The following is a 23,280-nucleotide window of genomic DNA, read 5'->3' as shown; positions in this document are numbered from 1 at the left end:
TATTCTTGAGAGACAAAAAAAATAAAAAAACATTTATATATATATATATAAAATAAAAATGGTGGAGGTGGTACAAAATACAGGTCCCAAAATGGAGAGACATCATGGATGTCACATCATCAATGGATCTAATTTTAACTTCCTCTGTTGGTTTGAAGACTCACTGGGGGATAGAGAGGCGACTTCTGAGAGATATATCTCTGTGTTTATCAAAATGAAATAAACTATGGTGAGATTTGCACAAAAATTCTATATGTATAGTTTTGTCATCCCTGGGTAGCCCATGAAACACTCCTCCTTTCTGGCTTTCACGTATCCTTAACCCATTTTGACCTGAGATCAGATTAAAAAAAATGTCTTCTACATCCTGACAGTTTTCTGAAAAAGCTATGTTTCTATGTCAGTCGTTGTTCGATTTTTCAAAAATAGCAGACTTACAAGCTCGTAGGTGATGAGTGACCGGTCATCGGTCTCAGGTATTATCTCACGAATGCGACGAAAACAAAAACGGAATTCAAGACTTCATGGGTTGTGTAATTGATGGAAAATAAGTAATTTTTGGGGTGAACTACTGCTTTAAGCCTCATTTATATTCTGTATTACATGTCGCTTGTTTACAAGAACAGTTTTTCAAGCGTCACAGTGCATCAGTTCTTGTTCGCAAGCAGCGATGTAGGCTATATTGTTTTCCTCACTATGTTTGGGGAAGAAGATGGCTTGTTTTTGTTACCTCACCGCACGACGACAGCACAGGCATGAGACGCACAAGTCAATCTGTGCCCGAGCAAAGCCATTATGAGCTGGCAAGCCATGGTGGACAGAAAAATGAGCGCTCCCTTCACACTGTTTCAGCCAATCACAGGCCGAGTGCTCCCCAGCCACTCTACTGGGGAAACAATGTTGCTCACTGTAGTGTAGAGTATAAGTGAAGCTTTACCTGTTCTGTTCACTCCTGAAAGGTCTAGCCTCTGGACTGTTCCACTTGGGCCAGCTGATGGAGGTGATATTGGTTTTCACAGCTGTTGACTGTGCAGTGATGCAGCATGCCTAATGTACAGTCTAGAATGTGTTTCCCCTGATTAGAAAACAAAACAAAAAAAAGCCCCACAGTTAAAGCCTCAATTATGCATAGTCGCACGGCGGTGCCACTTGCCGAAAATGGCTGATTTCCAAGCCAACTTGGCCGTTGTGCGACAAAGAATGAATTAGGTTTAACTCTTGTATCTGTAACTAATTCAGGAAACAAAAGCGTTCAATAAAAGTGTCATGTTTATAGTTAACTTTGAATTCCATGTTGTCTTTTTCATTACAAACATAACACTGTCGTGTCTTATGATTTAACTATAAGGTATAGCATTACTAATGTGGTTCAAATGACTGTTTTCTGCTTTTGTTTATAGCAATTAGTATACAATGTTCCCAAAATAGGGACACCAGACTGAAAGTGGTTAACCCATTTTGACCTGAGATCAGATTCTAAAAATGTCTGTTTGAAAATGACAGTTTTCTGAAAAAGCTATGTTTCTATGTCAGTGGTTCTTCGATTTTTCAAAAATAGCAGACCTACAAGCTTGTAGCACGCCACTCGGTGGCGCGCTATGAGCTTGTAGATCTGCTATTTTTCAATAGCTAAAGCACAACATAATGCTAACACCAAAAGGGGTTCCCGCCCCAACCACTAGTTAAAGTACGTGTCTATTCCCTACCAGTCCAATGCCTACAGTACAATGTACTACAGTAGTGCGGCCGGGTGATCCGGTTTCATCCAGGCACACAGTGCCACTGCTACCAGACTCTAGGGAGCTGTTGGCACTATCAGATGTCTCTGGAATGAAATGCGATGGTCTGTGTTATCACCTAACCTATTGGCAGCTGTGCCCCGTGGGCATTGAAGCACCTGCAGAGGGAGATACAGTACATGACCCTTGCTGCGGCTCGCTGGGCGGCCAAGTGCTTCGCCGACTGGACCGCTCAGGAAAGCCCTTCATCATGTGGGGCACCTCGGCGCTCAGTTACTTGGGCTATGGTAGGACGAGGAGTTGCGGGTCAAACGTATCCTCATAGATTTGTTACGCTGGACACAGGCCAGGAACTCACTCTGTCTCTTCAATGTAATTGACGTCAAGTGAGGACAGTTACAACCTATACATAGTCTTAAAGTTGACATTAAGTGAGGAAAAAAAGAGTCCAGTGGTCAACATCAGCGGTTTCGTTTATTCAGGATTCCTGCAGGTATTGCAAATCAAATAGCATATTTGCTGTAGAAAGATATATACTGAATGATGTATAGTATACTTCTTATGGCATGGGCAGGCCTTCAGAACAGGGTCTGTCCAACATTTAGGACCTGTGCAGTGTGGCAATGTGTAACTGAGTAATTAACCGTTGGAAGAAAGCCAACAATAATTGTCAGTCTGGAAAGGAAGCAAATTCAAGTCTTTCCACAAACCTATCATATAATATTCAAGCCTGCAAAGCAGTTTTCAAATTTCCATTTACTGCCCAGGTCTTGTTCTGTTTCCTGATTAGCAGGATAGAACAGGCCACCCATTACATTCACAGTCATCTGGTCCCTGGCCGAAATTCCTGTTTTGAATGGAAAGGCTATAATCTGCTTCATGAAGTGCTGAGGTCTTATCTGTCTATGGAAAAAGGAAATGACAAATCAGGGAAGTATTGTGGATTGTTCCGCTTGTGAGCCGTCAAGTAGGCATACTGAGTGGAAATATCCTGTTTGTTCAAGTATATGTGCACTCCGGTCTAAGCGAGATAGAGTAGTATCTGAACCATAGCATATGGTGTTTTCTTATTTGCTGAGAAATGAAAGCAATCAACTAATTGGACATGGATGTCAGACTACAAATGCTTAGTCCAATCCAATCAGGCATTCCAAATGGCTTGTTTGACTGATCAGTTAGATTAGTTTGACTTCCCCTTTCATGCAGCTTAACAGCCTTTAAACTTGTAAGACATAGCCATAATGGATTCACTGAATGGCCTTAGTAGAGGTGGTGAGCGCCAAGCAGAGACGGAGACATTGCGGCCGGGGACAGGCCTCCGTTCTCGGGCACGGTCAGAGAGCTGGTTAGTGACGGTGTGGAGGTCATTCCCTGTATGCTGTGCAGGCTGGGGTTCAGTGACTCAATGCTCTCCGGGGTCATAAGGGCGTTCGGGGTATGTACCACCGCACTCTGCGGGCTCGGCGAGACAACCTGGATGAAGACGCCTGAGTTTGTGGGTTCAGGGGTTTCCGGAAGATCTGTGGCGGCCGAGCTCACTGGAGACAAAAACAAACAGCAACATCCCGAACAAAATGTCAACAAACCATGTTTCACTCAGTCATTATGTCATGTGCTCGCTGCCTGTGGCAGCTGCAAGGCTATTGTGCCGACCTATTGTCAACTCCCCCGAATGAAACAATGGCCTTTGACATCATGGCCAAAGTGAACTGGCTGCCACAGTATATTTGACCAGTTGAGCATTTAAGCCAGATTTATACTTTGATGTATGACGGTGTTGTGCGCTGAAAATAGCCGGTCTACAAACTTGGCTATTTTTCAATTATAAATACTGCAGGCCTAGGCTATTTCAGAGAACAAAATATAGACACCAGGGTTAATGTGGGCAATTACTCCTGATATTTCAATCTGGAAAATCTGTGTAAGCAGATTGCAAATGGTGCCAGTGGAACTCGTTTAGACTTTTAGTTTTTACAAGGTAATGATGGGGGCCCATTGGGGGTCCTCCTCACTCACGAAGCTGAGGGACTGACGTTAAACGCCGACGCGGCCAACTAGAGTCAAGGACAGGCCGGACGATGATTCATGAGGAGCTGAAAGCTGCACCTGTCCATGGAGCCCTGAACGTTTGACCTGGAGGAGATATCGCCACCTCCGTCTCTGCATGGGAGGCGGCCGGTTTGCTTCCTCTGACATTATTGTTTTTCTCTTCGCTCACTGATTCCTTTTCAGACTGTGAAATATGTAATGGTGGGTATCGTATGGTCACCCCCCCCCCCAGATCAGTGCAGCTGTTAGGGGGATCCGGTTAAAGAACGTGGATACAGTACACAGTAAAATCCTGAGTGCTCATTAGACTTTGACAGCGCAGATGGAGCAGAACAGGGTCTATTTGTACACTCTCAGACTTAAATTAACACTACAGTGTATAAACTATTTCATGCATCTACATTTCATTCACTAATCCCTCCCCCCCCTCTCTCTCCCTCTCTCTCTCTCTCTGTATGAGTCATATGTCTCTCGCCCTCTGTGGCGGGGACTGTGCCCGCTTCATTACACCCAAAACAACAGGCGAAACCAGCAAACAAACTGCAACTTCAGCATCAATGCACCAGCAAAGTCTCTCTCTCTCTCTCTCTCTCTCTCTCTCTCTCTGCCTTTCTCGTCCCATCCCTCTCCTTTCTCTCTCTCCGGCTCGTGGTAACCTACTGTAGCAGTCAAATGGATCCCAGTTAATGTATCCATTTGTAAGTCTGATAGTGTACCAATGAGAGGAAACAGACTCGTACAGGTCCATTTGGTTCCATTTGTAAGTCTGATAGTGTACCAATGAAAGGAAACATGACCGTACAGGTCCATTTGGTTCCATTTGTGCACGAGTGTCAAATGAACACTATGGATTTGTCAGTATAGCAGCAGTTAGCTGGCTCATCTATTGTAAGAATGTATAACTGCCCTGATACTGTGTTCCACTGTCACTGTCTTTGTAGTGTGGAATGCATCACACACACACACACCCGCCATTTTATATCTTTCTCTTTGTTTATCTGTATTCTCTGGCCTTCATCTCTTTTGCTTCAGATATGCCCACTGCCCCCCATCCGTCTCTCTCTCTCTCTCTCCCCCACACGTGCGCGCCATAGACTGTAAAAAATATGGACAAAGCGTTCCCCGGGTCTAACATGGACGTAAAATGAAGCCTGTTATTCCTGCACTGTAAGTCGCCATCTTTCTAGATCCGTTTTGGCCCAGCTGCCATTGGCTGGCTCCGTTAATGGGACCATCATTTTCCAAAAAGAATATTATGACATTAGAAATGAGACTTTAAACTAGTGACTGGAAGCAGAAAGTATTCATGACCATGTTTATTAAGGTAATACAATCTAGGTGAAGTTGGGCCCAAATACATGGACTTCTATGGGGCTATGGGTTTTTCTGGGTCCAATGACAGCGCCACAACAGGCCATTATATGAACTACGATTTCCTTAGTGGCTTCACAAAATATCTGTCTGACTGCCCCCCCGCACACACACGCACGCACGCACGCACACGCGCACACGCACACACGCACACACACACACACACACACACACACACACACACACACACACACATCTGCGATAAGAGACCCTGAGCCCTGAAGACATATCCTTTCTCTTCTTCACTTGCCATCTTCTCTCTCTCATTCTCTCTCTCTCTCTCTCTCTCTCTCTGTCAGCTCTCTGCATCCTCATCTAGAGCCCTTCACTTCAAAGCCCTGCTGGGTGGAATGAATACACTGATGCTGCAGCTGTATGGGGCTGTGTGTGTGTGTGTGTGTGTGTGCTGTTTGCACACACAGGCATGGGTATTAGTTGAATGCATGTTTCATGTGTGTGTATATAGTACATGTGTGTGTATATATACAGTACATGTGTGGGTGCCGTGGCTGCCGCCTATATGCTGTCATGATTGTCATCCTTTAGGTGCCCTTCTTACTTAAAGCAGCTGTATTTGGCCCAGTCTACTTCGTCATATCCACTTAGACTGACATCTGCAATATCCTTAGTTTAAAATACCAAAAAGCTCTAATGCGGTTGGACGGAGGTCTTTCTGCTACAAAGTCCAATCCGAATCTGAAATAATCTTCCTCCATCTCTTAGATCTATTTCATCCTTCAGTCGCTTTAGGACATCCCTACATTTCACATCTTGACTCACCTTGTTTACGCTTCTAAACTGACCAGCAATGACATATACATGATATACACTGATGTATTTGCGCTGTGCCCTTCTTTCCTCTGTTGTTTAACAGCTGATGGTGGTGGTTGGTGAGGTGGGTGGAAGAGGATGAGCAAGATATCTGTCATCTGTGTATATATGTAGCCTATACTATCTGTGTCTGAATCTGTGTGCTGTATGTTTCTACTGTATATGTATTATGTTATTCATGTTATGGGTCCCCCTTGAAAATGAGATGCTACATCTCAGGGGGGGCTATCCCTTCAATAAAATCACACCCATGTGAACTGAGCGGTGCAACTATAATAGACCTTTCGGTAAGCACCACTGAACTGTACTGTACTCACTGTACAGTTCTGTACTGTACAGTTCTGTTCTGTACAGTACAATTGTAATAGTTATAGAGCACAGTGTGAAGCTCAACAGCGCTACTTGAAGTTATAGGTATTGCAGCTGTTCCTACTCCAAACAGACATACATATAGGGAGACACGCGGCCAGTCATTGGAGCGGTGTGCACCGCTCAAAAATCTGAAATCTGAATTCCTGTCATTATCAGGAGCTACTTGTGAACCATGGGAGGAGGTTCCAGACCTGCATTCACTGATAGTCCCCAGCATGTGTGTGTGTGTGTGTGTACCTCTGCTATCTTGTTGAGCCCAGAACTCCTGGTCCTTCTCGCTAATGTCCCGGTTATCCTCTCTCAGCTCTCTCTGCCACTGGCGCAACTCTTGCACATCTGGACGACCTCTGACCTGCATAACATACGTGCACGAACACACACACACAGGCAGGCAGGCAAGCGCGCACACGCACACACAGTCGTACACACACAAGCACACACACACACACACACACACACACACACACACACACACACACACACACACACACACACACACACACACACACACACACACACACACACACACACACACACACACACACACACACACACACACACACATACACACACACTCTTAATATCTTTATTTGAGTTGACATGTGAGCACTGAGGACCCCCTCGAAAACGAGATGACCCATCTCAAGGGGCTTATCCTCCAAATAAATAAATACAATAACACTAAAGGGTGACCCATAGTCCAGCTTTTAGGTGTTAAACTACTCACTGCGGTGGTTGCTGGGAAAACGAAAACATGGCGTCAGTGAGTCGCGGTGATAAGTGACTCACCGCTCACCCCAGCACATCTCTCTGTTTTTTACTAACCACCGCGGTAGTTGTTTTTTACTAACCACCGCGGTAGTTGTTTTTTACTAACCACCGCGGTAGTTGTTTTTTACTAACCACCGTCGTAGTTGTTTTTTACTAACCACCGCGGTAGTTGTTTTTTACTAACCACCGCGGTAGTTGTTTTTTACTAACCACCGCGGTAGTTGTTTTTTACTAACCACCGCGGTAGTTGTTTTTTACTAACCACCGTCGTAGTTGCGGTGGTTACGTTTTCATTCTCAGTTCACAGATAAAGGAGGCAGCGGCTCCTCCATATGGTGAGTGGCAATTATCGTAGACACTGAGGCGAATTTTGCATAATAGCATCCTACATAATAGCATCCTTGAGATATTGTCTGACGTCAATATCGGTAGAGGGCGCAAATCCATGTACTTTTTATTTAGGGGGGATTTTAGATCGCCTCATATAATAACTGTCTGAAAAATAAACAAATCATCCAGGCCACTCATATGGATATGAAGAATCAACTGACTGAGAGAAAACGCTATTGTTACTAAATTATAAATTATCATATATGAGTGACTGACTGTCGCAAACGATACAGAGACACCTCCCTGGCCCAGGCCGTAGCGTAACGGTCTGGGCACCGGACTGGTGATCCAGTCGCGGTGTGCCGCGGGTTCGACTCCCGAACCCGACACGGCCTTTACCGCATGTCATCCCCCCATCTCTCTCCCGTTTCCTGTCAGCCTACTATCTGTCCCTTAAAAAAAAAATCAATAAAAGGCGTAAGCCGCAAAAACAATATCTTAAAAAAAAAAAGAGACACCTCCCTGACAATAACGCAGAGACAGCTTGTTCATTTTTGGACCACAACGCTTATATCAAACGATTTTAAGATGAGCCCATGTTATTCTCCGTAGAGAAATTACTTCCATGAACCAGGGGAATCGAGGGGACGAGCGAGTGACGTCAGGACTTCGGCGCTCTATAGGACTGAATGGTAAGGCAGAACACGGTTGAACGTGGGTCCCACTTCTTTTTTTTTTTTATGATCTTTTTTTTTTTTTTTTTTATGAAATGAAAAGTGTATCATAATAAACAGTGACGCTCAGTCAGTCTAATCATGCCAGCAACACAACAACACCAGAGGGAGTTCAAAAAACCATGTGCAACCCAGATTCGGCACAAACAAGGATTGATTGATTGATTAAAATATGTATTAACAGTTTGCAGAATTACACTACATTTCAAGCACAACTCAATACAAAGACTGTTAACTGTGAGTGGACACTTGTTTACAAGAGGGTCCACCTAAATTCATTTCACTCCTATGCCACAAAAATGTGGAACGCCCTACCAACTGTCATTAAGATGTAAATCCCTTGACTCCACCCACCCCTTTCCCCCCTCACTGTATACGTTTTCCCCCTTTTTACCTCCTTTATGATGATTTCCTGTTTTTGGCTTTATAGAAGTGCATAGTGTACAAAATGATATGATGAATTGAAAATGGTGGACCCTCTTGTAAACAAGTGTAATGCTTTATGGCAGGGGTATTCAATTAGATTAGGCCTCCTATGTGACACAGACCGAGTAGAAAGAAACGTGCCATTTTATCATGACTATTAGTGAGGACCTATTATATGAAGATAGGTTCAAAAGTGGTCCTTTAATGATTACCGTCATTATGGTAATCTCACAATTAATATCGCACACACCATACCTGTAACTTTTATTGTCTCCACCAGGCCGAAGGCATGTGGGGAGAGTATGTTTTGCACTCCGTCCGTCCGTGTGTCCGTCCGTCCGTCCGTCCGTGTGTCCGTGAACAGCTAATCTCGGCCACCGTTAACCCGGTCGATGCCAAATTTTGCACACACACTCCCTGGATGCCAACGATGAACCTCTGCCCCAAACTTTCCAGAACGGCCTATTATAGCGCCACCAGGAGGCCGCTTTGTGCAAAACAAGTTTTTGCACAGTACACCTACAGATTTTGTCCAAACATCACGCAAATTGGTACACAGTCTCTCTAGAGCCATTCAACGAAACGGGTCTTTCAGATTTATCAGACTCCATCCTGATTGGTTAAGATTGGCTTCCAAAGTTCACAGGAGTTCTCAGTTTCAAACAAAATGCTGCAAATCATGAACACATCGCGTGATTTCCGTGAAATTGTGCACCCACATTCCCACTAGGCCGAGGACGAAATGCCACATGAACAATTTCAACTCAGCCTCAAGGTGGCGCTATAACTGGCCGAAAAGTGTTTTTACCTCTAACTGCACGGATCTGTGGATAACCTGGTGGAGACCTGTGCCCGGAAGGGGACTTTTTCTAGTTAGCCCTCTTATTATTCCCCCCGAAAAAATAATAATATATATATTTTTATTTTTTTGGGGGCCGGCAATAACCGCGGTAATAAAAATCCCATACCGCCCCAGCCCTAGTGACTTGTCTACTGTCGTCATGAACAACAAATTAGCTGGAACATCTGAAAAGGCATCATATTCACTATTTCACTGTTTGAACACGGTAGTTAAAGCACATGCATTCTTGTAGATTTTGACAGACAATGACACATATGGATTTATATGGCCTTATCTGACAAATTAACAATACTATTATGACTAGCAATGTACATCACCTTATACACATTCATTCAGCCATTCAGGATATGCGGCAATGTTACATGTGCCCGAGCAGCACATGTACAGACGTGCATACAGTAAATGCCAATAAACATTCATCGATACTGTAATCGTGCAGCAGGTCAATCAATAGTCAACAGTATTGCCTTTAAATTGCTGTCCTAATTAATTAACAGTGGTCCAAATCCCACTGCGGCAAAGAGCACACACAGTCACGCAATCTGTGACGTATATGGAACCAAATGGACCCGCAAGGTTTACGAGTCCATTTGGTTCCATATTTGTACACTTTTAGAGTTACAAATGGATACATTAAGACTGAGGATTTTACTGTGGGTAGAGTTTATTGTGTAGAGCAGATGGGGCACAAACCTACATACCACACCTGGCTGGAGATTGCTTAATCACGCATGTGTGTGTGTGTGTGTGTGTGTGTGTGTGTGTGTGTGTGTGTGTGTGTGTGTGTGTGTGTGTGTGTGTGTGTGTGTGTGTGTGCGTGTGTGTGTGTGTGTGTGTGTGTGTGTGTGTAAAAGTGCATGTGGGCACTTTCACATGCTCTTGTATTTTATATGGCTCAGTTGGCAGGGTAGTAGTCCTACATAAATGGGTCAAACTTCCTGGCAGATGAATGTTCATAAACTCTGTCTGAATACTTTATATCTGTCCAGTCACTGGGTTGTTTCTGTTGTTTTGTAGTTTCTTGGAAGAAAGCCCTGCTCTCTTTCCATCGACTGCCCTACCTCTATGTGTGTGTGTGTGTGTGTGTGTGTGTGTGTGTGTGTGTGTGTGTGTGTGTGTGTGTGTGCCTACAGGTGTACACTTGTCAAACGGTAACGCAGGTGTCCTAAGGCGGGCTCAGGGAGGGCAGAAACCTCCCAGAAGGGCAATAGCCCGCTTGATAGACTTTCAGTATGAGTACAGACCGTGAAAGCACGGCCTCACCATCCTTCTGGCTTTTGGGGTTTTAAGCGGGAGGTGTCAGAAAAGGTACCAGAGAGGACAGATGTAATGTGTAGCTACCATTACATACTGGTAGTCAATGTAGTAGGTACAGTGGATGCATTTGCAACCTCTGTGGACTATAGCTTGCATACAAGAAGGCACTATCCCCCGGTGGAATCTATCGGAATAGAAATGGATGGACTTCCAGGCCCATGACAACAATGACAGATAGCGCTTTAACAGCAAGCAGCAGTGCAAGGCTAAGAACTGTGTTCTCTCTGGTGACCCAGCCTGTATAGGACACATACCCACAGTCCACGGACTGGTTGGTGGAGGGTTTTGACAACTTGGAATGCCCAAAGACGAAGCAGAAATGCTGGCAAAGTATTGTGCCATCTCTGTTGCCATATATGGCGAAGCCGCCGCTACTTGTGCCCATGGGAGTGCTGAGTGATATGCGTGTTGTATCATGAGGACATATGCATGAGTTTGTGAATGTAACCTTTACTGCACCTAAAATATTTGTACTTTCCCTGTGTGTGTAAAGTGTGTGTGTGTGTGTGTGTGTGTGTGTGTGTGTGCGTGCGTGCATGCGTTCATGCATGCGTGTGCGTGCATGCGTTCATGCATGCGTGTGCGTGCATGTGTGCATGTGTGTGCATGTGTGTGTGTGAGAGAGAGAGAGAGAGAGAGAGAAAGGGTTGGGCCACTGTTGGTTAGAGGTTGTGAATGAATAGAATAGAATACATCCAGAACAACAATTCTCTCTCTCTTTCCTCTCATCTTAAATCGTGCCTTCTCCTTCCTTTCCTTCCCTAGGACCCACCGCCTGCCTCCTTCCCTGCAGGTCTCCATTCTTCTGCACCTCTCACCCCCTCCTTCTCCTGTTCTCTCCCCCCCCCCCCCCCCCCCTCCGCCTCCTTAATTCTCTCCGCTCGCCTCCAACTTTTTTTCATCCCCCAGTCCCTCCTTTTGTGGTAGCAGCGCTAGCCTTTACTGTCGCTAGTGTTTAGTGTTATGCCTAAAAGTGGGGCCGTTATATAACGCGCAGCCTGTTGAAAGGGGGCTGCGGTACACATTAAAGTCCTGAATCAAATGGACAAACGAATCAAATGGACCCTTATGGGTCCATTTGATTCCGTTTGAACCCCCTCAGAGTCAAATTAACACTCAGTATTTTAAAGAGTATGGAGGATAAGGCTATTGGATCAGGGCCACAATAGATAATTTAGTGGGTGTCGGAACACTGCAACAGCCTTTGTGCAGATGGGAGATACAATAGAGATGGAAATGAAGGTTGCGAAATGTGTGCGTTTGTGTTTGTGTTGCCTTTTCCCCCTTGTGCATTTTTCCTTCTGCATGTGCATTTTGTCCGTGTCAGGCAGAAACGTCACCCTATGTCCCTGTTTGCATTTTTATCGCCATCAATGATATCTGATATTCCTTACTGCATTTACATTTGGAAACCGCTCCACGACCCAGGGATCAAACCAACCGTACCATCAAAAAACCATCATGCCATTAACATGCCACCCCCCCTCCCCCCTCCAGTCCAAAAAGGATAAGAGTGGAGAAAGAAATAACAAAAACATTAGCGTCCAGCATTTTTAAGCATGTCTATGTCTATTAGCTCAGGTAGTTAGCGGGGGCGAAGTTTCGTTATTTTTTTGTCTGACTGAGAGCAGTCTAGCACAGGGAGCGCGACTTCATGTGTGTGTGTTTGTATGTGTGCGCGCACGCCTGTGTGCTTATGAGAGCAGAGTGTAGTTGTTTTGCTATAGTCTTCACCTGTTTGTAGTCATCTTTGATAATAACTAGAGAGGTGCCCGTGGGGCCTCTACGGCGGTGCCCGTTGGGCACTGGCCTACTTGGAATGATGCAAGTTGGAAATTATGCCCCACCCAGATATTATGTCTGTGTCCCTTTCATGCCCGACGTCTTTTTTTTCCCCGTTTCACACTAAACCCAAGCGGTTTAGGTTCTAAACACTTATTTGTAACACTTTTTAAACGTGTCAGTGTTTAGATTATAAACAGAGCGTGTTTAAAGCGAATATATTCATGTCTAATTCCTCATGCCCCGTCGCCCCCACAGAGTCTACGTCACCGCATGCACATGACGTCATTAAAATGCCGTACCACCAAAAGAGAAATCACCATTACATCACTGTGTATTACTATTACCTTGTGTTTATCTGGCTTACTGTACATTGCTCAGGATTAGGAGCGACTGCTAAATTGTAAATTGTATACTGGCCCCTTCCTTTTTACCTCTACACCAAAACAGCCCATGATGTGCTTGCAGATCCAAAGTGTTGGACCAATTGGCTATTTTGGTGCTGGCCTATGTTCACCGAATATTTGCCTTTTATGACATGAACAGAATAGGGATGCTAGCGTTCTATATGGTTAAAAAGAAAACAAAGATTTGGATGCATCTCAAACAGGTCATGATGCTACACGTGATTTCCAGCGTAGGGACATCAGTGTGTATGTTTGTAGATATTGATTTAACAGTACAACGGTGTAATAGCCATTACATAATAATCCATTCTGCTTTATAGGGTGGATTTTCTCAGGAGCATGGGCATATACTGTAGCAGTGGATATTATATGGCTATCCTGCATGTGTAGGCCTCAGTCCTCTGCAATATATCAAATACAGGAATCGGGGTATGGGTAGGGGATATTAGGGCTAAGTAACGCCCTGGGCCACTGCATGTCCTGACTCCTGAGTGTCTGTGCTACATCTAAGTAACGCCCTGGGCCACTGCATGTCCTGACTCCTGAGTGTCTGTGCTACATCTAAGTAACGCCCTGGGCCACTGTATATGTCCTGACTCCTGAGAGTCTGTGCTACATCAACATTGGTGCCACTGCACATGGTCCATCGCTGACTGTACAGTGGTCAAATCATCTCAGATCACACCACGGCCAACAAAGGGGACCAACTAGGGCATTCCCAAGACCATTCAGCTGGAATCACAGACCCAGTTCCCCTGCTCGCTCTCTGTGCACGCATGCGTGTGTGTGTGTGTGTGTGTGTGTGTGCGTGTGTGTGTGTAAAAGATTGTGTGGGCACTTTCACATGCTCTTGTATTTTATATGGCTCGGTTGGCAGGATAGTACAGAAATGGGTCAAATTTCCTGGCAAATGAATGTTGATAAACTCTGTCTGAATCCTTAATTCTCTGTCTTCTGTACAGGCTGGAGAATACTCTCAACAATGCCCCACTTTTCAACAAAGAGTAAGCCTATACACCAGTATCCCTCCTCAGACAGGTAGGACTTGTGAGACTCCACTCTGAAAAACTATGATAAGATAACTATAAGATAAGATAAGTCCACTGTTTAGTGTTTAGCTATCGATTGTTACTGTGTGCAGTTTCTGAACGAAGCCACACAAATCACAATGTGGTGTTCCTTGGTGAGGCCAAAGGACAGGGGCTGGATGCATGTTGTGTCCATGTTAACTAGTCTACTGCACCGATAGTCTACAGTACACTGTATGCATGTTGTGTCCATGTTAACTAGTCTAGTGCACCGATAGTCTACAGTACACTGTATGCATGTTGTGTCCATGTTAACTAGTCTAGTGCACCGATAGTCTACAGTACACTGTATGCATGTTGTGTCCATGTTAACTTGTCTACTGCACCGATAGTCTACAGTACACTGTATGCATGTTGTGTCCATGTTAACTAGTCTAGTGCACCGATAGTCTACAGTACACTGTATGCATGTTGTGTCCATGTTAACTAGTCTAGTGCACCGATGGTCTACAGTACACTGTATGTATGTTTCCTTCGGCCAAATGGAAATAGCAATCTTTACGAATGCTTCACCAATAACAATAAACGTGCTTCATAAGTGGGGTATTTCTAGATTTTCAGCACTATGACCTAAACTCTCAAGACAGATTTTCTATGTCTTTCTTCCCCACTTGGTCTTCTTCCGGGCCATATCTCTACAGGAAACAATGAGAAAATTCACCAGCATCTCAAACTTTGCAGGGTTGTAGCTATGAGCAAATTTTCCACACCGTCTTGATCCAATTTTACTCGTTAAGAAGCTCTTTAATAGTATTTCAAACAACAACATCATGAATATATTATATATATCTTCTGGAGAAGTCTAATTAGAAATGGAGTTCTACGCAATTACAGATCCATATTATCAAACCTCCTCTTTCGAAGCAAGATACTTGCCCTGACTAAGATACTGTAGTTAGTAAGACTTGTGTGTCGATGCTCATAAAGTATTATGTTTTGCGGCCTTTGCTGTTCTAACTAAATGCTTCCACTAGGACTAGGTGATGTAGTTAGAATAAATGGATGAGTAATAACTTTCTCAAATTAAATGAGGAAGACAAAAATCATTTTAGTTGGCCCCAAAGGGCTCAAACTCAAAGGAAGAAGAAAAACAAAAACCAAGTAACAAATCAAAGCAGAAATAACAAGCCTAGTTGTTATTTTAGACTCTGATTTGAGTTTGATGTCCCATACAAAGTGTCCAAAATAGCATTATTTCATCTAATATTGCCAAAGAACTACCACTCCAAAAACAAATTCAAGCTTTCATCTCAAGTAGCACTACTGCAATGCATTTCTTACATGACTACTTAAAACGTCTGGTGAAAGGTAAGTGAACACATCACTCCAGTCTCATCTAGACTGGAGATTCACCGTCTCCCTTTGTCTTCCAGAGTCGATTTTAAGGTCATTCTACTGCTGTATAAATCTCTCAACGGGTTAGGGCCAGCATACATCATTGACTCCCTGCTGTCTAACAAACTGCAAAACTATAAATTGTTTGCAACCTCGTTAGATATGCACCCTAGCATCCCTAATCTTTGAGACACACATACAGTACAGGTATTTCGGGGCATGGCTGAATCCGCCATTCCATCCTTTATGGGGTAAAAGTAAACAACACACACAGCTTACCTTTGGAAATGCATTACGGAACATACACGTCGTTATATTTTATGAGTTTATTTCAGCATAGTGCAACATAATATGGCGAACTATTATAGTGGAGGTAATTGCAACAACCACCAATCTTGTGCAAAATGAAAACCGGACCTCAAAATATTCGAAACTTTCCACGTTTATGCCAATAACCACACAATAACACATCCACGTTTTTGCCGGGTCAAACAAGGAATCACGTGATGTTGATTCCCTTCCCCTATTCGCTAATACATGGTTTATGTGTAGGCAGAAGAACTGCAGATCTCACAACTCACATTTACGATTTAGAAATTTTTAAAGATTTAGGCTTAGAAAATGTTAAAATAAGCGTACCAGGGTTTGTAGTTCAATCTAAGCCTCCCACTCTCTTCCCAGCAGCAAGTCTAAAAACTCCCATCGATATCTTAATTGGATGCCCTATTTATTACACTGCTACAGCACTACCATACCTCAGCACAACTGGACTAGAATGGTCTGAATGGTTGTATCGAGATTCGAGATCAGTGCTGTGTGTGCGTGTGTGTGTGTGGATTATAACTAGGATAAGGAGTGTAAAGGAGATTATGTAATATGTTTAGATCTAGTATCTAGTGTGTGTGTCTGTCTCTCTCTCTCTCTCTGCTATGATAGTGAGGCAGTAGACAATAGTGTTGTCTGGGTCAGCGATGTGGACTCGGGTGCAGCCTGTGTTTCCTTTTTGGCTCATCTTTAGCCCACAACACATTGCACTGACAGAGCTGAATAAGGCATGGAGAAAAACAGCCCCTTGCTACAAAACACTCCCTCCCTCTGATCCCTCTTGGTCTCGATTTATCTTATACTCTCTCTCTCTCTCTCTCTCTCTCGCACACGCACGCACGCACGCACGCACGCACGCACGCACGCACACACACACACACACACACACACACACACACACACACACACACACACACACACACACACACACACACACACACACACACACACACACACACACACACACACACACACACACACACACACACACACACTGCAGTCGGCGCTGCGTCAGGCAGGTTACATAACAACAGAGACGGAACAAGAGAGAGATGGAGAGAGGAAACAGTAAAAGATAAAAAAAAAAAAAAAAAAAAATGCAAACAGAAGAGAAGAGAACATGGGGAGAGTGTGATGGATGGATTGACAGTAGGAGGTGAGAGAGTAGGAACAGACTGAGGAAAACATTTATTGATGTAAACGCACAATCCACAAGCTGTTGAGTCACAAACAGCCACACGTTTACGTATACATACCAGAGAGAGAAATGGGAGCAGTGTGTGTGTGTGTGTGTGTGTGTGTGTGACTGTGTGTGTGTGTGTGTGTGTGTGTGTGTGTGTGTGTGTGTGTGTGTGTGTGTGTGTGTGTGTGTGTGTGTGTGTGTGTGTGTGTGTGTGTGTGTCCGTGGGTCTGTTGTCCTGGGCTCAGCGGGCTGTTACTGTTACGGTGTGTTTACAGCCAGCACAGTAACAGAGCAGCAGTGACACACAGCCCAGTGACTCAGTCCCTATCCAAAATATCCTTCAGCCTACCCCGTTATGACGACGGGCCACTGATGCAGGCTGTACCCTGCATCAGTGATCCTCAACCCTGGTCTCTGACCGTGTTCCTGAGCCCCAGATGAATACATAACCTCCCCAATGTCTCTCTCTCTCTCTCTCTCTCTCTGTAGAGTCACCTCTACAGCTACAGTGCATTCAAACAGAGTTAAGGCGGTATTTCTCTCCCTCCCTAGAGTCACCTCTACCTCGACACTCATACAGTTAGTATGAGGTGGTATTTCTCTTGCATCCTAAAAATCTAAGCCTCCTCTCTCTCCCTCTCTACACTCAATTCATTTCCGCTTCCCTTCCATTAATCTATGCTTCTATATCCACCCGACCCGTCCATCCAAAAATAGTACAAACATACTCTGAGGTTTATGAAACCGCAGCCTCCCAGTCACCCCCCCACCCCCCCACCCCCAAATCCCCAGTGTTGTGAGGCTGTGATGCCATGGTTGTCATCATGTTGTGAACCTCAGTCCAGAGTAAACACTGTGGGGAAGCCAAACAGCTGGCTCAACACTGCTCTCTCGTGGTAGACACTGGGACCGTTTTGCCTCTACACTATTCTCCTATGAAGATGAAATGTTGCCCACTGTTGGAAGAATAAGCTCACATGCTGTATAGTATACTACACTATTAGAATTTTCTGATCAGTTGAAAGGAACATCATCCTTCATGTTGCTCCAGCAGGCGTTCTTTGCTCAGTAGAAGCTTTGTGTGATCTACACATTTTCCTTGAGGAGGGTGGATAGGAGATGATAGAGAATAGACAACATTCAACAAACATTTGTTCTGTGATAAAACACTACACCCTTCCCTACATTTTGGTTTGGTGCATCTGTTGTAAGTGTGCCTGTGGGAAAGGCCAATGATATAGCCCCTGTTGGGGTGTGTCACGTGTGTGTGTGTGTGTGTGTGTGTGTGTGTGTGTGTGTTTGTGCGTGCGTGCGTGTACACTGTACAGTATACATAATACTTATATCACAGTACAGAGTGCTTCATTCCATAACACCCACTCAGGAAGGAATTAAGCTCAGCATTACTGATGACATAAAAAAAACCATCAAATTAAAATGCATGCCAAGCGGGGGAGAAAAAAGAGCTTTTCCAACCCAACAGGGATTATGCAGTGAGCCTGTTACAGAGACGTCACTGTTGGCCAACACTGAACGTGCATCACTGATTGTACTGTGAACTGTCAGCCCCTGCACATAATGTAACACTCCATATCGGATGAGTAGATTCTGGACAGTTTGACCGACTAAATTGTATATGTGAACTGAAACAGGTCGTTATAATGTTTTAGCATCATTCTCCCAAAGAATTGGAAAGGATTAATCATCGTTTTCACTGACCTATGACCTTGTTTTCACAAATACTGAAAATAGCTGATCTGCAACAGCTCCTTTTTTTTTCTTTTTTTTTAATGACCAAAATGTGAACCCAGTGTCTGACTCTTGTTATTGACCATGTCCAGCCTACCTTGTATCCCCTCCAGAACGCCTGGATAAGAAGAGCAGCCTCCTCCTCGGTCAGTAACAGAGATAGAGGGATGGGAGGCCTGGGACTGTGGAGAGACAAGGAGAGACATGTGACCAGAGAGATGGACGATAAGTGACTTCATAAGGACATAAAATACAGCTGCAGTTTAGGGAACAAGCCAGTGTCAACCAACTCATGCGGCACTGACCATATTCACATCATATCTTGCAGAGTACTTGGTGGGCATTTGAATATGGTCGATAGCGTGTCTGTCTGTCTGTCTGTCTGTCTGTCTGTCGTGTGTGTGTGTGTGTGTGTGTGTGTGTGTGTGTGTGTGTGTGTGTGTGTGTGTGTGTGTGTGTGTGTGTGTGTGTGTGTGTGTGTGTGTGTGTGTGTGTGTGTGTGTGTGTGTGTGTGTGTGTGTGTGTGTGTGTGTGTGTGTGTGTGTGTGTGTGTGTGTGTGTGTGTGTGTGTGTGTCTGTTTGTGTACACATAGCATCCACACATACATTTGCTATTTGCATGCATGCACAGGTCTTCCATTTAGAGACTACACTATACATATTCTTGTCACTTACTGTACAGTGAGCCAGTGCTTGACAAAAGGGATGTCCTGGAGTTCCACAGGGCTCTGCCCTTTCCTGTGGGAGCTGTGGCTATGGGATGAATAAAGACAACACAACAATAGAGGTTTTTGGATCAGATATTGATTCCAATACTGGGTTGTGAAAAATGTTAAATTACGAATATAACTGGTAACACAAGTTTTCTTCCATGGATACCTCTGATAATAATTTTATATTTCAAACAATGATTTAGCAGTAAGCAGATATTTCAAGCTCTGAAGAACATCGGCCCACGCGGGTACATTGGTGATTTAAAAGAAGTGCAGGACTTACTTGTACAACCACTCGGTAAGGAAATCACATGGGTTGAATGCTGTTCTTCTCCTCTGAGTGAAACCAGAAGGAAAGTATTCAAAGCACTGCAATATGCAACAATTCAATAGTGTTCAGTGTTTGATCTAATAGAACAAATTACAGCCTTAACTGAGATTAACTGTGATTACTGTGTATACTATACGGTTCTCTTCTTTTCTTTTTTTTACTTACTTTTACTAATAGTAAAAGTGATTGACTAGACAACAAACAGACAATTAGTAGGCATTCTGATCTGAATGTAATATAAATTACACAACAATAGGAGTGTTTTATTCTGCAGCAACACAGTGGGTCAGTCAGTCAGTCAGTCAGTCAGTCAGTCATTTCGTTAGTTGGACAGGCCATGTGCACAGGGAACAGTTAGTTGGACCGGTCATGTGCACAGTCAGGGAACAGTTAGTTGGACCGGTCATGTGCACAGTCAGGGAACAGTTAGTTGGACCGGTCATGTGCACAGTCAGGGAACAGTTAGTTGGACCGGTCATGTGCACAGTCAGGGAACAGTTAGTTGGACCGGTCATGTGCACAGTCAGGGAACAGTTAGTTGGACCGGTCATGTGCACAGTCAGGGAACAGTTAGTTGGACCGGTCATGTGCACAGTCAGGGAACAGTTAGTTGGACCGGTCATGTGCACAGTCAGGGAACAGTTAGTTGGACCGGTCATTATGTGTACAGGGGACAGTACTGACCTGGAAACACTGCTGTCGCTCAGCCTCTTTCAACATGGCTTCCAACCCAGGCAGCAACACTGGAAACACACTCTCCTCCAAATACCTGGTGATCGGACCTAAAACGCACGCGCGCGCACACACACAATTTCAATGGCTGCCGTAGTCACCTATCTTTCTGATTGGCTGAGATTTCTGAGATTGGCATCTCTAGGCAACCAGACACTTTTTGCCTCTAGCCAACCTCTCAGCCAATGGGATAGCATTGCATTGCAGCCAGCAAGTTGCAACAACCCACTAGGAGTTATTTCACCCACAATTCTGCAGATATAATAACGCAGCGGTAATTATGACTACAGTATGTCATCAACTCTTGTTTTTACATGTGTGCTCATGTATCCACCAGCTGAAGGGTGTATATATTGTGGCTTTATCTGATGATGTGAAGTGTAATTGTAAACGAACTGAGCTCAAATGACAGCAAGCCGAGAGATACGGGTAGAAATAGAAGTGGATAGAAGCAAAATACTTGTGCATGTCAGCGTGTGTATGGGTCGGAGGAACAAGAATAGGGTGATCAGGCTGGCTCTTATGTCTATCTTATTCCTTATTATGTTAAAGCCAAAATGATTCGGTGTGATTCCTTTTTAGTTAGGCTGGGCTGTTTGTTAATGGCACCTGGCCTGTAATGTCAGCTCATCACTCAGGCAGGAATACACACTGTTGTCATTCAGGCCTTCCAAGTGATGGCAGAGATCAAAACATGCCTTATATGATCTCTCATGCTCACTCCCAATTCCGTAGCACTTGCCTTAGCCTGGCTCAACAACCTTGCAGGCATATATGCAAAGGCTAAAATATGTAATTTAGATAGAATATTATGCAGACATAGCATTCTAAAGTGTTCTTACTGTATAGTCTCATTGTACAGATATTCAACGGTTATACGGATGTTAGGTTATTAGCTTACTTATTATCCTTGATGACTATTTCTATGCGTTTGATGTATTACCTTGTGTTGTTCTTGCTTACTGTAATTCACTCTGGATTAAGAGAGTCTACTAAATGCCTAAATTGTAAATTATCATGCCCCCCAGGGCCCACACCATGGCCACCTAAGCTAGAAATGCAGCTGACTGTTCATATGAATGATATAATACTGCCTATTCCACTGTTCATATGAATGATATAATACTGCCTATTCCACTGTTCATATGAATGATATAATACTGCCTATTCCACTGTTCATATGAATGATATAATACTGCCTATTCCACTGTTCATATGAATGATATAATACTGCCTATTCCACTGTTCATATGATTGATATAATACTGCCTATTCCACTGTTCATATGAATGATATAATACTGCCTATTCCACTGTTCATATGAATGATATAATACTGCCTATTCCACTGTTCATATGAATGATATAATACTGCCTATTCCACTCCAAGATCTGTTATTTAGGAAAGTATAACGACCCTATTCAAGAATTTGTGTTTTGTTGTACATTTCTTAGGTTTTGGCAGCATTTATAAACAATGGTAAAGAAATAGGTCTTGAAGCGAGAGTACGAAAGCATGTACATTATTGGTCATAGTTATACATGTTTGTTATCCGTTAACATTTTTATACACAGATGAAGTTAACAGAGACTGTAATTAAACTTACGTTCGTGGAGTTGTGGTGGGGTCAAGATGTCTGCCGCCACAGGGGGGCGACTGTGACTAGCTGTAGGTGGGCGTTTTTCCAAGATGGAGTGGCCAGCCAGAGCAGGGTGGCAAAGCAGAGGGTCAAAGCTCTCCAAGGGGTTATCATCCACAAAAACCTTGATTGATTGATTGATTGATTGATTTATATATTAAAAGTTTGCAGAATTACAGTACATTTCAAGCACAACTCAATACAAAGACTGTTAACTGTGAGTGGACGACCCAATAAAGCATTACACTTGATGAGACTAATGACCATCACATGAGGATTTCACTGGCTCCCCATCAAACAAAGAATCCATTACACAATCCTGCTTACAAGTACAACCTACAAGGCACTCAATGAATAGAGAGTATGTGTGTGACATCATCATCATCATCATACCCGGCCGGAAGTTATGCGGGAACGCCTACTGAGTGCCAAAAAAAAACTACTTTCTGGCCCATACAACCAATCTGCTTCCCTCAGATCCAGTGAAGCCAATCTCCTGGAGGTCCCCAAGGCCAATTTAAGGCCAAGTGCCATACCTGGGGGGGGGGGGGGAACTCAGACTGCCAAGGACGACTTTTGACGAGGTATTCGTTTATTATTCATTATGAAAGCCGTCTAAACGTATTATGCGATTTGCTTGCGGTTGCTAATGCTAGCGGTAAACAGGCCCCGTTACCAAGATGGACGCTCCATAGATCTTTTTTTTTGCATTATCCGATGATTATGGTTTGTCTGATGTATGTTACATGTGACATGTTTCTATTTAATGATCAATAAAGATATCAATTACCGTCTCTGAGAGCCAACCATCTCAGAGTTACATGAACACTGAGGTTTTAAATCATGCAATAATAAACCTACCTTAGCTGTGGTCAGTCCATAGAAAACTGGGGTGTGTTTGCTGGCACTGTACTGTGAAACCTGAGTGCTCACAGAACCACAGTCTGTCCATGAATCGTCTGGAGGAGGACTTGGCTGTTCGGCTTCATACTCTTCAAAGTGATAGGATAGCAACAATAGCATTGCATTATCACAATGTTCAGCCGTTTTATTTATGGTAATATAAGTTGTTCGCCTTACCTTCACACACTTCTTGCCACAAGGATTTCTTCGCGCCGATGATCTTTGCCATTTTCAGCTCAATTGAAGTTGCCATGGACGCACTGCTTACCCAGGAAGACAACATTCAACGGTT

The 23,280-nt window shown here is 43.9% G+C and overlaps 1 protein-coding gene across 1 annotated transcript; it reads right to left on the bottom strand.

The window, feature by feature from the left end:
- Positions 1 to 2,999: 2,999 nt before the first annotated feature.
- iqck (IQ motif containing K) lies at positions 3,000 to 23,269 on the bottom strand (the record flags this gene model as incomplete). Its single annotated transcript, XM_083779065.1, has 9 exons — positions 23,166 to 23,269; positions 22,947 to 23,077; positions 22,053 to 22,209; positions 20,399 to 20,496; positions 19,667 to 19,719; positions 19,346 to 19,423; positions 18,768 to 18,852; positions 6,600 to 6,714; positions 3,000 to 3,277 (listed from the first exon to the last, which is right to left on the bottom strand). The coding sequence occupies exons 1-9, from the start codon at positions 23,239 to 23,241 to the stop codon at positions 3,000 to 3,002; spliced, it is 1,071 nt and encodes a 356-aa protein (XP_083635191.1). The 5' UTR covers positions 23,242 to 23,269.
- Positions 23,270 to 23,280: the final 11 nt, after the last annotated feature.

The sequence above is a fragment of the Protomyctophum parallelum genome (assembly GCF_964188405.1).
Source record: "Protomyctophum parallelum genome assembly, chromosome: 13".
In the NCBI taxonomy this organism is placed as follows: Eukaryota; Metazoa; Chordata; class Actinopteri; order Myctophiformes; family Myctophidae; genus Protomyctophum; species Protomyctophum parallelum.
This window is presented reverse-complemented; position numbering and strand designations above follow the sequence as displayed.